Source organism: Papaver somniferum, chromosome 5, assembly GCF_003573695.1.
Source record: "Papaver somniferum cultivar HN1 chromosome 5, ASM357369v1, whole genome shotgun sequence".
Classification (NCBI taxonomy): Eukaryota; Viridiplantae; Streptophyta; class Magnoliopsida; order Ranunculales; family Papaveraceae; genus Papaver; species Papaver somniferum.
Window position 1 is genome coordinate 21146984 of NC_039362.1, and position 14174 is coordinate 21161157.

The 14174-nt window shown below is 37.1% G+C and overlaps 1 protein-coding gene across 1 annotated transcript; it reads right to left on the bottom strand.

Moving 5' to 3' along the window:
• Window positions 1-930: 930 nt before the first annotated feature.
• LOC113281126 (pyruvate dehydrogenase E1 component subunit beta-1, mitochondrial) lies at window positions 931-5306 on the bottom strand. Its single transcript, XM_026529778.1, has 14 exons — window positions 5151-5306; window positions 4667-4798; window positions 4486-4566; window positions 4376-4402; window positions 4225-4287; window positions 3973-4059; window positions 3721-3846; window positions 3048-3181; window positions 2855-2927; window positions 2701-2766; window positions 2369-2407; window positions 2049-2173; window positions 1845-1959; window positions 931-1400 (listed from the first exon to the last, which is right to left on the bottom strand). Exons 2-14 carry the CDS (start codon window positions 4778-4780, stop codon window positions 1332-1334), a joined length of 1119 nt encoding a protein of 372 aa, XP_026385563.1. The 5' UTR covers window positions 4781-4798; window positions 5151-5306; the 3' UTR covers window positions 931-1331.
• Window positions 5307-14174: the final 8868 nt, after the last annotated feature.

The following is a 14174-nucleotide window of genomic DNA, read 5'->3' on the forward strand; positions in this document are numbered from 1 at the left end:
AAGAATAGCATTACCAATAAATGGAACTCTAATTTAATTTTGAACTGTTTCCAGAACAAATTGCTTGACAGATCTGTAGTATAAGAATAACATTAGCTAAATCAGATACTCTTAGATGACTTCTAACTAATTCAGGAAAATTTACGGTCAAATCCATGTACAACAAACTCAATGAAAGTACTGTGAATAACTAAAACCTACATTAGCTAAATCAGATACTCTTAGATGGCTTCTAACTAATTCAAAAAAATTTACGGGCAAATCCATGTACAACAAACTCAACGAAAGAATTGTGAATAACTATAACCTAGGGCAGTCTAACGCTTTTTGGAAGGGATTATGGAAAATAGGGCATTCTAACGCTTTCTGGAAGGGATTATGGAAAATAGATGTATCTCAAAGAATAAAGATCATCACATGGAAGTGCTTACAAAATGTTGTGTCTACAAATCTAAGATTATCTAGATTTATGGAAGATACTAAACTTTACAAAATGTTGTGTCTACAAATCTAAAATTATCTAGATTTATGGAAGATAATAACACCTAACTGCACCTTTAGATGTATGGAGCATGAATCCATAGAGCATCTTTTTTTTCAGTTTCCTTGCGCCAAGTCTGTGTGGACAACAGAGCCATACCCAGTTGACCTGAACTTTTAGATCAGCAAACGATGTAGCTGATATCCTTACTAACGAGGCTAAATCTTTCCCAACTTGTATCAAGTGGAAGAATGAACCTCCTCCTTGTATCGAGCATGCTTTAGAAGTAGATAAATCTAATGCTTGGGTTGGTGTTCATAGCCCAACATTAGATGGCTCTACTATTATTAATGTAAGGGTAACTCCCTAAGTTAGTCTGTTTTTATACAATTCCAACTTACAAAAAAGAAAAAAAGCCAAATGAGCAAATAAGCCACCACACGGCATAATGCGTGAATTTTTTCTTTAATTTCGCGTTTATCAGGCATAGACATCAAGTCGTGCCAATTGGGAACACGGATCAGCTGACGAGCTATTATTATATCCGACGCACCAACTTAAAATCTAGTGCTGCGTGAACTCAAATTTTAACAAAATCTTGTGGCCTTGTGAACATTATAACAAGAACACCAAAAATAACAAGTAAAACTTATAAAGATCATTAGTTTCTTCCACCTCTTAACACTGTGACAAACAAGCAGAAGTTTCCCAACATCGTAATTTATTGAGAGGAAAAAGAATATTTTAGCCTGCCTACCTCTCCAGAGGAAGCTAAAGCAACATCCTGTTCTCACCAGGTAACAATGGGAAAAATATGAACAAAGACCCCTTGTCTCTTCGTTGCTCAAGCTTAAGCAGTAGCAGACTTTGGAACTGATCTGTAGCATGCCCTCTTGGCTGCACGAACAATGTCCTCAACCTGCAAATCAATTGCGGAACCAATAAATAAGCTAAGCTGTGTATTTTTCTATTCCGTCTTGCGACAAAATAAAATTGTCATGCCACAAGAATCTACACATAAAGGCAACTATATCGGTGATTTTTGGATGAAAAAAGAAAGATAGTCAGTGCGGCTACGATGTGGTTGGGCCACGGGTCGTATAAAGTTGAAAAAAAGTTACAAAATAGTTTTCTTACCTAACTGTTTTATCTTTATCTGTTATTAACTTCCTACTTTTCTCAAAAAGTAGAGCAATTAACGGGATTTGGAGGGGGCAGGTTTTAAGTTAGATACGTGCCATAAAATAAAGATGGGCCACATACAAAATGTATGTGGCCAGACCACATCATAGACGTAGGGAAAGACACAGCCGGTCACTTTGCTACGACTTAATGACACAACAAGTCTAAAAAATGAATTGACCTGTGGAACAGCCATTCTCTCTAGATTTGCAGCATAGGGCATAGGGACATCAGCACCGGCAATCCTCTCTACAGGTGCGTCAAGATATCCGAAGCTTTCCTCAATAACAGATGCACTGTTAACAAAGAACCACACCCAAAAGTAAGTGTGCGTTGTCTACAAAATTAAAAAAAGGGAACACATCTTAAAGGTGAGAAGGCAAACCAGATCTCAGCTCCAACACCATGCTGAGGGTAGCCTTCCTCAACTGTCACCAATCTGTTGGTTTTCCTGACGGAACGATTGATTGTATCTCGATCCAGAGGTCGAATTGATCGCAGATTTATAACCTATATTGAGAAAGACCAGTCAATATACTGACCATAAAAGTCGATTATAGAGCTTGTTTGAAGCATGATATATCTATTAGCAAATTTTAGCCTCCGAACTGAATATGCTAATATTTCCAGTCGTATTTTTCTACAGCTCTTCCTAAAGAATTAATATGTAGAAAAATCAAATAATTTTTTTGCATTATATAATACCTCAGCACTTATTCCTTCCTTCGACAGGATCTCCGCAGCCTGTACATCCACTCATTTGTTAGATTAAGATAACATGAAGTAGCTTTTTCACACGAAAACTATAACAGTTGTGCCATTATTACTAAAAACGATATGCAAAAGAATTATCTACTAGAGCCTTAGAGGTGGCTAACTCTCTTTCGAACTATTGCAAGGCGAAGACAATTAAACAGCCCATTCAGAAACATACATGTGCCTTTGTGAGTGTATCTTAGCCCATTCAACTTCCAAATAACAAAAATGACTAATGAGTACTTGTGCACAACACACAGGATTTTAGTTGGCCAACTTACCTGAAGAGCGGAACCAACCATCTTCGAGAAGGCTGTAATGGTAACATCCTTTCCTTCTAGCTCAATCTGTCAAAAGAGATTTTACTCAGAAAAGACAACTTCATGCGAGACTATTACATGTTCGCATAATTTTAACAAGAATTATGGCACACACCTTAGCTTTTCCTATGGGAAGACAGAAACTAGAATCAAGAACTTCTGCTGAAATGGGGAAAGATTCACCATACCTGGGAGAAACAATGACAAAGAAGACTAAATCATCACTAACAGGACAAAGCTGCAAATTTCATTTTGTAGGCTTAATTGGGATGTCAAGCGTTAACAATGTAATGCAGTTGAGTACTTACAGCAACTCATTTTCTAGGAAAACAACAGGATCAGGGTCCCTGATAGCAGCTTTTAGAAGGCCACGAGCATCCTCAGCTGAGTATGGGGCTAGCACCTTCAAGCCAGGACAAGAACCATACCATGCTGCGTAGCACTGTAGAGTTGAGACATCTTGAAGTTTGAAACAACTCAGTAAAAAAAAGATTGACGGTGTTGGTGTCGGTCTCTAGATAAAAGTTCTAAACTTTCTTGTTCAGACCACATGTGAAGGTCGTCTTACAGAGTCAGACAAAAGAATTTAAAACTAAAAGGAATGTAAAGAGAAAGAGACGTTCGCAGGTTGCTCATTTTTGGTTATCATGGTAGATCAACCCTCGCTGTGAGAGGTCTTATCGAAATGTGAAACCAGGAGATCACAACAGTATTTATTTCTCTTAATTTTGCTGAAAGACACTGAAAGACATCGGTCTTTAAATAATCTTATGACCCTTCTTGTTCATCACATATGTTAAGGTCCTTGTACAAGGCCAAGCACACAAAAGTTGGTTAAAAGCATACACACACACAAAAAAAAAAAAACACGTAGCAGGAGGCTCGATTATGGTTGCAAGTTGCGTAAACCCTTTGCTGAGAGGTTTCATACAGATGCAAAGATACTTGCTACTGAACAGCTTACTGAGAAATGCTACACACCTGGGAGTGTTGAGCGCCAACCCCTGCGGCAGCACCATTTGGGCCTCTGAAAACGATAGGTACAGATATCTGACCAGCAGACATATAGTTTGATTTTGCAGCAGAGTTGATGATATGATCAATTGCCTGGGACAGAATCCAAAAATCAGTTTCAAACTGATAAATACGATTAAGTAGTTCCATGAGCATCATAAACATTTAATGATTCTGGACCTCGACATAAGAAACATCACATCAGTAAAGTAATCTAACCTGCATTGAGAAGTTAAAAGTCATAAACTCTACGACGGGTCGAAGACCATAGTAAGCGGCGCCGACTCCAATTCCAGTGAAACCAGCCTACAGAAAAAAACACAAATAGATTGATCACCAGCTAGAGAAACATAGTAAGTTAGTAACGAATAGCCTCTAATGTGAATGAAATACATGAACCAAACTATGAAGTTTCGCAGCACGTGCTAGATTATAAAAATGTTCTAGAAGTATCCACTTATTATGACCAACCTCTGTAATTGGTGTATCGCGAACTCTCTCAGGCCCATACTTGTCTAATAGACCTTTAGTAATCTACAAAATGAAGGAGAAGAAACTAACTGTTAGAAAGACAAAAAATAACTATAGATGCAACAACTTCATTTATCTAAACATGTCTAACCTTGTATGCACCCTGGTATTCACCAACCTACAATAAAATCAAAAAGAAGTTGAGATCCATAAATAACACCAAGTGCACGACAATAAACACAAATCGATTTTCCTTCTTACTTCCTCTCCCATCAAAAACACTTTCGGATCAGCAGACATCTCCTCGTCTAGAGCAGAATTTAGCGCATCTCGTACTGTCATCTGTATCAAAAACAGTTTTCATCCAGAAAATTAGACACAACATGCTACACAGAAAACTGTATTCTCTGATTGTATACAATCTAACAACTCATAAACTTGCCTGTTTAGCTGCGGATGAGAATCTTCTTGCCGCATCTAACGTCCTCGGCAAAGACTGTTTTACAGATGAGTTGATGCATTTGGCACCAACCTTTTGCCTTACAATCCCCAACATAATTCCTCCAAATTTACCCTAATCAATAAACAAAATCAAATGGTTTCTTCAATCAAAAACCTAAAACAAGCTTAAATCTCTCGTACTTCCACGAAAAAGCACTAGCTGAACAAATTGATTCAGCTAATCATAAGAACAGCAAATCAACACTAGAGAAAACCTAATAAAATGATAAATTCATTTGATTCAACCACGATTGTTATCTGTTTCAGGAAAGCGATTATCATCGCAAATAAGAACCACAAATCTTGAAAGAAAAATACACGAAAAAATCTTGAAAAAAACATGAAAAAATCAACACATATGAGAATCAAAACGTAATAAAATGAAATCGAAACTCAATTTAAGATTAGGTTAGGTAAAATTTTACCTGGTTATAATAGTAGTGAAGGCGAATCAAAGGTTTGATGGAGTGAGATTTGTTTGTAGAGAAGGTTTAAGACTGAGTCGAATCGGGAGATACTCTCTCTCCAGAAATAACTTTGTTTCGGGAAAGGGAATCTGTACGTATGTAATCTGTGTACCCTTCGCTGTTTCGATATTTTAAGCCTACGTGTCCTCTTTTACCTAGCATTAGCATTAGGTCAGCGCGTTGAGTTTTTAAGCTGGCGCTCGGAAGTACCAACACCGTGAATTTTTAGGATGATGCTGGCATTAGGCCAACACCGTGAGTTATTTTAAGTTGCCGCTGGGACGAGAAATGGTGAATCCGACGCTAGCTAGCGTGTGTTAGAGCTAAGGCCGTACATGGTAACGGTTACCCGCTAAAACCGAACTAAACCAAATCAAAATGATTAGGAAAAATTCGAACCGAGCCATTTACTGATATTGATTGGTTTTGATTTAACAAAAATAAAAACTGAGAGTAATGATTTCGGTTCCGATTTGATGTAAAAATCCAACCGAGTACCAATGGTAAAACCGATTGGTTTTTGGATGAAACTAATATCAACCATTAAATCTACTTTAGATTAACTATATTTAATCTTATCCGTAGATTTAACCTGTAAAAGTATATATTTAATTTTAATGTGTAATTTTATGTGTAAGTTTTTTGGAACTACATTTTAATCTCTCATTTTTTGTGTATTTTTTTCTTTTTTAAAAATCAGTTGCATGAAATTGACAACATCACTGTAAAGACAAAACCGTATGGTAAAACCAGAACCCAATGGTAAAACTAAAAACCAAAACCGTTGGTTAATGGCATGGTTTTGGTTTGGAATATAAAAAATCGGGAGTAATGGTGTCGGTTTTGGTTTGAGCAAAAACCGAACCAAACCGAGCTATGCACACTCCTAATTAGAGCACTGCTCGGTCAAACTTGCAACTTTTACTATCTCAAGATTATTGTCAATGTTAATTAGTTGTACAAAAGTATATCTTGATTTCCAGTATATTAAAGTCAAATCTCGGACTAAGATTAGAATATGGTAATTGAGCATCAAACATCACTGGATAACCCTCGAAAATTGGACTAGAGATCAAACGAAGACATTTGTAGACTTTTATCGACAAAGAGGTATGTGAATACTGAACCATCCTATCTACTCAAGGCATTACTATTCTATCTTTATGAGACTATGTCGTATGATTTTAGTAGATTTCATATTGCAAAGAAAAAGTTTCCAGTCAAGCTTGTCTTGTTGAAAATCTCGAAATATGATTCAATCAATTGATGCTCATAGATCCTTAGCGATCTTAGTTAAGAACAATTTATTGTGCAAGAACTATTTTTGTTTCAAGTTGATCATTTGGAACCAAGCAATGATATTTCATATCTGTGACGATTGGGAATGTTTCAAATAATTGAAAGAGAGATATCAGAACCACTGAGTTTCCGACCACATGGTTGGTACGCATACCCAGTACGTGCACCCTAGTCAACTGAAGTTCCGCAACATAGGTAGGTATGCATACCCTTAGGTTTTGAATACGTATAATTGGCGGAGGTACACATACCCAGTACGCGTACCCCAAGTGTCTGAGTTCGTGAATGGGTTAGGGTATGCATACCAAACATGCGTACCCTAGCTCCCTGAATTCGTGAACTGTGAAAAACCGGGGGTCTAAGAACCACACCCAATATTTTGTTTAGGTAATATGCATGGACTAACTCCAATATATTTCCAAGAGAATCAAATAGACAGTCAGACTCAATCAAGGAAAATACATCCAAGAGTTATATCTCAATTTCTCAAATCAATCTGCAATCGAACAGATAGAAATCTGTGAGTCAGATTAATATGAGAAATAACTTGGATGGTACCAAAGACCAATATCCAAGCGCCAATCAATTTCAATGAACAACCAAAGGTTGGATTCACCAATTGATTGAACTACGCACAACCTGTGATATTTTAATTATATAAAAATATAATGTGGAAAAGAAATAACACAGACACCGGAAATTTAGTTAACGAGAAAACCACAAATGCAGAAAAACCCCGGGACCTAATCCATATTTGAACACCATATTGTATTAAGCCGCTACAGACTCTAGCCTACTACAAGTTAACTTCAGACTGGAATGTAGTTGAGCCCTAACCAATCTCACACTGATTAAGGTACAGTCGCGTTCCTTACGCCTCTTGAACCACTCCGGATTCTGCGCACTTGATTCCCTTAGCTGATCTCACCCACAACTAAGAGTTGCTACGACCCAAAGTCGAAGACTTGATAAACAAATCTGTCTCACACAGAAAAGTCTATCGAATAGATAAACCTGTCTCCCACAGAAATACCTACGAGTTTTTGTTCCGTCTTTTGATAAATCAAGGTGAACATGAACCAATTGATACACCGTACTTATATTCCCGAAGAACTGCCTGGTAATATCAATCACCTTACAATAATCTTAATCGTATGGAAACGAAACAAGATATTGTGGAATCACAAACGATGAGATGAAGATGTTTGTGACTACTTTTTATCTTACCTATCGGAGATTAAATCTCGAGAAAATCTTCGAGTAGATAGTACTCAATAAGATATAACAAAGTAAGATCAGAACACGCAACTACAGAGACAATAGTTGGGTCTGGCTTCAGAATCCCAATGAAGTCTTTAAGTCGTTAACCTATAATGGTTTTAGGAAAAACCTAGGTTAAAAGAGACTCGAATATAGTCGCAACTAGTATCACACATGAGGTGTGGGGATTAGGTTTCCCAGTTTCTAGAGTTCTCCCTTATATAGTCTTCAAATCAGAGTTTGCAATCAATGCTACCTTGGTAACAAAGCATTCAATATTCACCAGTTAGATGAAAACCTGATTAGAGTCAAGCTAATATCTTGCAACCGTTAGATCGAACTTAGCTTGCTATACACAAATGAAATATGACTTCATTTAGATATGAGTAATCGTACCTATACGTGTGCACATAGTTGGCTCAACAATAGTTAACCGAAGTTAGCCATATAAACACTTTCATGTCAACCTTGTTCATCTTAATCACAACTAGTTCAAATGACTCAAATGAAACTAGTTATAGACTTGTTCAATTGTTTATATTCTCATAGAAGTATACAAGATACAATTGAAGCAAAATCGATTTTGATTCACTCGAATCAATTCATGAACATTATAGCCATGGTTTGCAAAATATTGCATTCCTTATTATATAAATGTATTTTTTCATGAACAAACCGATTTTAGAACTTAACCCACTCAAGTATGCAAACGGGTACACATACCTAAGTAGCCGGACTTGGTCTGCGTTCGCCAGTATGTGAATGGGTACGCATACTGTCGTACATGACCAAACTCAGTTGAATTCCCGGACTTGAACTTTTAAGCCGGTACGCTTACGGGTATGCATACTAAGTTCTCGGACTTCAACTATCAAACCAGTACGCATACGGGTATGCATACTATGGTTCCCGGACTTGGAATAACTTGCAACATTTTAGCATAGAAGTACACATATTGTGCCATATTCAATCAATGATTAATCGTTCTACATTCCATGTTAATCATTTAAACATTCTTGGAAGACGGGAATAGCTGTCTCACACAAACTATTAGCTTCAAAACTATTTTCAAGTGATCACTAGATCAATAGGAAACATTTCGAGTCTACATCAAATGACTGTCTCACACAAATCATGTAAGATGTTACCAGGCGATTTTCGCATGATCATATTTTGACTTTTATCAAGAATAAAGATGAACTTGGTTAAAACGAAAGCTTACCAACACATATTTCGAGAAATATGTAAGCGAATTAAACTCAGCTCGAAATATCAAATGTGCATAATATAAAGTCTATATATCTTTATACTTTTGTCTCAATAGGAGATAGAATAGAAATAGACTTCTGAGTGATAGATGAGTTCAAGTCTCCACATACCTGTTGGTCGATGAAGTTCCACAAGCTCCCCTTAGTAGTTCTTCGTCTTCAATCTATGGACGTCGTGAGGTCTAAAGCTCAACTACACATTCTATCCTAATCCGAGACATAGCTATAAGTAGACTAGAAATCAAGACTTATAGTTTTGGCAACTAAACTTTACAAACAAGCTTGAGATAGCAACGGTTGCGAGTTCGACCGAGCAATGCTCTAACAATCTCCCCCTTTCTCAAATTTAATGACAAAGCTATCACTACATATGGATTACAAAATAAATAAATTTTGTAGCTTCTCATCCAAATGCTTGATTTCCTTGGTTCTTGAACATTACTCGAAATCTTCGTCACTTCAAAGTACTCCAGTGATTCTGAACGTGTTCAACTCAACATCATAGTTGTTGAAGATCCGTAGACATAACAATAGTTCCACAAGATTGTTTTATTATTGTTATACAGTGTCATAGTATTATTATACATCATTAAAGTTCAATTGTATCACAACTTTGACAATAATATTACGGTGATATGTATCACTCCCCCTTAGTCAATACTTCATCTCACAATGAAAACCACTCCCCCTTACATAATGATCCGTAAACCATATGTATTTGTAGTGTGAACTACACAATAATTCTCCCACTCTTTGTCAATATAAATTGGCAAAGGTACGAAAACTAGTGGGATCATAATAAAATTCTCATAGAGATACTTCATGACTAAAAGAGAACATATCAACTTTGTTTCGATGATTTCACATAGTCGAAACTTAGTGTATTTATCAAGGATTTTATAAATATACAAGAAAACTACTACAATAGTCCACAACCGCACTTCCCACAAAGATTTGGAAATTAAGCACAAGTTTAAAAAGAACTCTCACCCATAAAATGTCATTCCCGAAAGAACGACAAGACTGACTTTACTTTCACAAGAAAAAAAGGATTTCTTTGGACATTAACAAATTACATGAAACATGAATTCATGTCCGTAAAACTCAATTAAATTAACCACAAGAGAACCCATGATTAATTTAATCGTAAATGCTCAACATAAGAGAACTTGCGGAACCATACAGTACTTTCACATAGAAGTGGATCAGGGAAAGATCAATACTGCGGAATATTCAAAAACTCATTCTACTTTTCATCAATATTTGCATAATGATACCATAGACTTAATCTTTGTAATCAAAAGTTCATTCTATCTTCCATCAATATTTTCATAATGACATAATAGACTTAACTTTTGACATATATGGGACAATCATAGTTCACGGACGCAAACACACATATCCCATAACTTTGAAAAGCTCAATCATAAAAGGTATCACTGATATCCTTGATTCTTTTGACCGTAGAAACTCCATGTTCATGGGTTAGAACATTAACTTTTCAATCAACATGCGGGCAAGCTGCCTAGCTTTGACACAGTCCACGATGAGTTTCTTCTGATTCTTGATCAAGATCTTTGGATTTTCAAGGATTTTGGTCTGACCATTAATAATCTGATTCATTTGCAATTGAAGATTTGCAAATTCGACCCTAGAGTCATTCTGAAAAAGAATTAAATCCTTGACATATTCTCCAATATAGGAGTTGTACTCTTTCCTTTCAATCATCTTTGAAAAAACGGGGGTCTAACAACACCACCCAATAATTCGATTAGCAATCTGTATGGATAAACTCCGAAATACTTTGCTAGAGAATCAACTAGATAGTCAGACTCAATCAAGATTAAAGTATCTCAAGGAGTCAATATCTCTCACTTGTTTTGATTTACTCAAGATAAAACAATAGCGAGTCTTTAATCAAACACCAGGAATAACTTGGACGGTACCAAAGACCAATATCCAAGGATCAATCAATATCAATCAACAACCAAAGGTTGGATTTCCAATTGATGATCTTAACGCACAACCTGTATTATTTCAATTATATAATATATAATACGGAAAAGAAATAACACAGACACCAGAAGTTTTGTTAACGAGGAAACCGCAAATGCAGAAAAACCCCGGGACCTAGTCCAGATTGAATACACACTGTATTAAGCCGCTACAGACACTAGCCTACACAATCTAACTTCGGACTGGACTATAGTTGAACCCCAATCAGTCTCCCACCGATCCAAGGTACAATTGTACTCCTATGCCTCTGATCCCAGCAGGATACTGCGCACTTGATTCCCTTAGCTGATCTCACCCACAACTAAGAGTTGCTGCAACCCAAAATCGCAGACTTGATAATAAACAAATCTGTCTCACACAGAAAAGTCTATCAAGGGATAAATCTGTCTCCCACAGAAAATCCTAGGTTTTGTTCTGAGCAAGTTTCATCTTCCTTGCTAATCGATATGCTCTTCGTTGAAGTTTGTTGGCGTGCCTTATTTGGTGCTTGTATTTGTAACACCTTGATAGTTCGTGTCCCTTCATCGAACAAAAAGAGCACGTCAATATTGGATAGTATTCAGGCATCTGAGATGTGCAAGCAACTAGACTTACTGTTGATCCTGAAACATCATTGATAGGGTTTCCAGTTATCAGATTCAGTGAATCTTCCAGCTTGATTGGGTTTCCCTCTTCTCCGAACTCATGAGGTTGATATATGTGTTGCTACAAGTATCAAAATCGATGTTTTCACAAAGAATACCTACACTTGATTTCCTATCTTCATCGGAATCATAGGTTTCAGACATTTCATCAAGTGTTACAGCTAGACCTTTGGTCCCAGTGTATTTTCTATGATTTGGGCATTCGTTAGCAAAATGGCCAAAACCCTTACACTTAAAGCACTAAGGCATGTCCTCGTCATCAGCCTCGTTAGCATCCCTGTCTTTAGGAGGTACGCGACCGTGAGGTTTGTCTGATGACTTAGGTTTGTCTCTTGAAAACCGTTTACTTCTCTTCAACAGAAGATCCCTAATCTGTCTTGTGATCAAGGAGACTGATTTGTCAAGATCTTCATCCGAAAAATCATCCTCAGAGACATGAATACTCTTACCTTTGACAAGTAATTTAGTGTTCTTTTGTGCTAGGCAACATCCTTACCGACTTTGTATGTATGCTCATGGTCAAAGATCTTAAGCTTTCCAACCAAGGTGTTTCTGGAAAGATTATCGAGGTTATTCCCCTCAACGATGGCATGCTTCTTAGACTCGTATATAGATGGCAGCGATCTGAGAATTTCATCACAATGTCCTTTTCAAGAATAGTCTTACCCAATGCAAAAGATGCATTAACAATTTCAGACACTTTGTGATTAAACTCATCAAATGTTTCTTCATCTGTCATAGGAAGGTTCTCCCAATCAGAATTAAGGTTTTGAAGCCTAGCATCCTTTTCACTGGAGTTTCCTTCAAATACGGTTTCTAAGATATCCCAAGCATCTTTAGATCTAGTGCAGTTTGTCACATGATGCTGAAGATTTGGGGTAATGGCATGTATGATAGCATTCAAACCGTCAGAATTTTGCTTTGAAGAAGTTATCTCAACAACGGTGTATTCACCAATAGGTTTGGGAACGTTTACATCACCAACTGCCACAACGGGAACATCATAGCCATTAACCAATATACCCATGATTGAAAATCACGCGATTGAAGAAAAGATCGCATATCAATTTTCCACCGTAAGTAATTGGAGCCATCGAAGATTGGTGGTACGTTAATAAAGATAACACCTCTGTCCATAGAGTCAGATCGCTACAAACACGGACTTGTTAGGTCTTAAACGTGTTTTCCTGCTCTGATACCAATTGAAAAAGCGGGGTTCTAACAATACCACCCAATAATTCGATTAGCAATCTGTATGGACAAACTCCGAAATACTTTGCTAGAGATTCAACTAGACAGTTAGACTCAATCTACATTAAAGTATCACAAGGAGTCAATATCTCTCACTTGTTTTGATTTACTCAAGCTAAAACAATAACGAGTCTTTAATCAAACACAAGGAATAACTTGGACGGTTCCAAAGACCAATATCCAAGGATCAATCAATATCAATCAACAACCAAAGGTTGGATTTCCAATTGATGATCTTAACGCACAACCTGTATTATTTCAATTATATAATATATAATACGGAAAAGAAATAATACACACCATAAGTTTTGATAACGAGGAAACCGCTAATGCAGAAAAACCCCGGGACCTAGTCCAGATTGAGTACACACTGTATTAAGCCGCTACAGACACTAGCCTATTACAAGCTAACTTCGGACTGGACTATAGTTGAACCCCAATCAGTCTCCCACCGATCCAAGGTACAGTTGTACTCCTACGCCTCTGATCCCAGCAGGATACTGCGCACTTGATTCCCTCAGCTGATCTCACCCACAACTAAGAGTTGCTGCAACCCAAAATCGCAGACTTGATAATAAATAAATCTGTCTCAGACAGAAAAGTCTATCAAAGGATAAATCTGTCTCCCACAGAAAAATCCTAGGTTTTGTTCCGTCTTAAGATATAAAATCAAGGTGAACAGGAACCTAATCCAATCTTATATTCCCGAAGAACAGCCTAGGTTAATCAATCACCTCTCAACAATCCTTCTTGACTACACAAGCGGTTTGTCGAGGAATCACAAACAGTGAGACGAAGATGTTTGTGACTTATTTATCTTGCCTATCGGAGAACTCTCACGATCTGAGGCCAATCAAAGATTGTACTCGTACGATAGAAGATGCAAGATCAGATCACACAACTACGATAAAAGTAGTATCGGTATGGCTTCACAATCCCAATGAAGTCTTTAAGTCGTTAACCTGGTCTTAGAGAAGAAAACCAAAGGTTAAAGGAGAATCGACTCTAACGAGCGCACTAGTATCACACAGACGTGTGGGGATTAGTTTTGCCCAATGCTAGATGTCTCCTTTATATAGCCTTCAAATCAGGGTTTTGCCTTAGTTACAAAGCAATCCATATTCACCGTTAGATGAAAACTTGATTTAGATTCAAGCTAATATTTCTCAACCGTTAGATCGAGATGTCAACAAAAGTTCAACAACCGACTCATGTCAAGTTTGAAGTTTAAGCACAACTTTCTC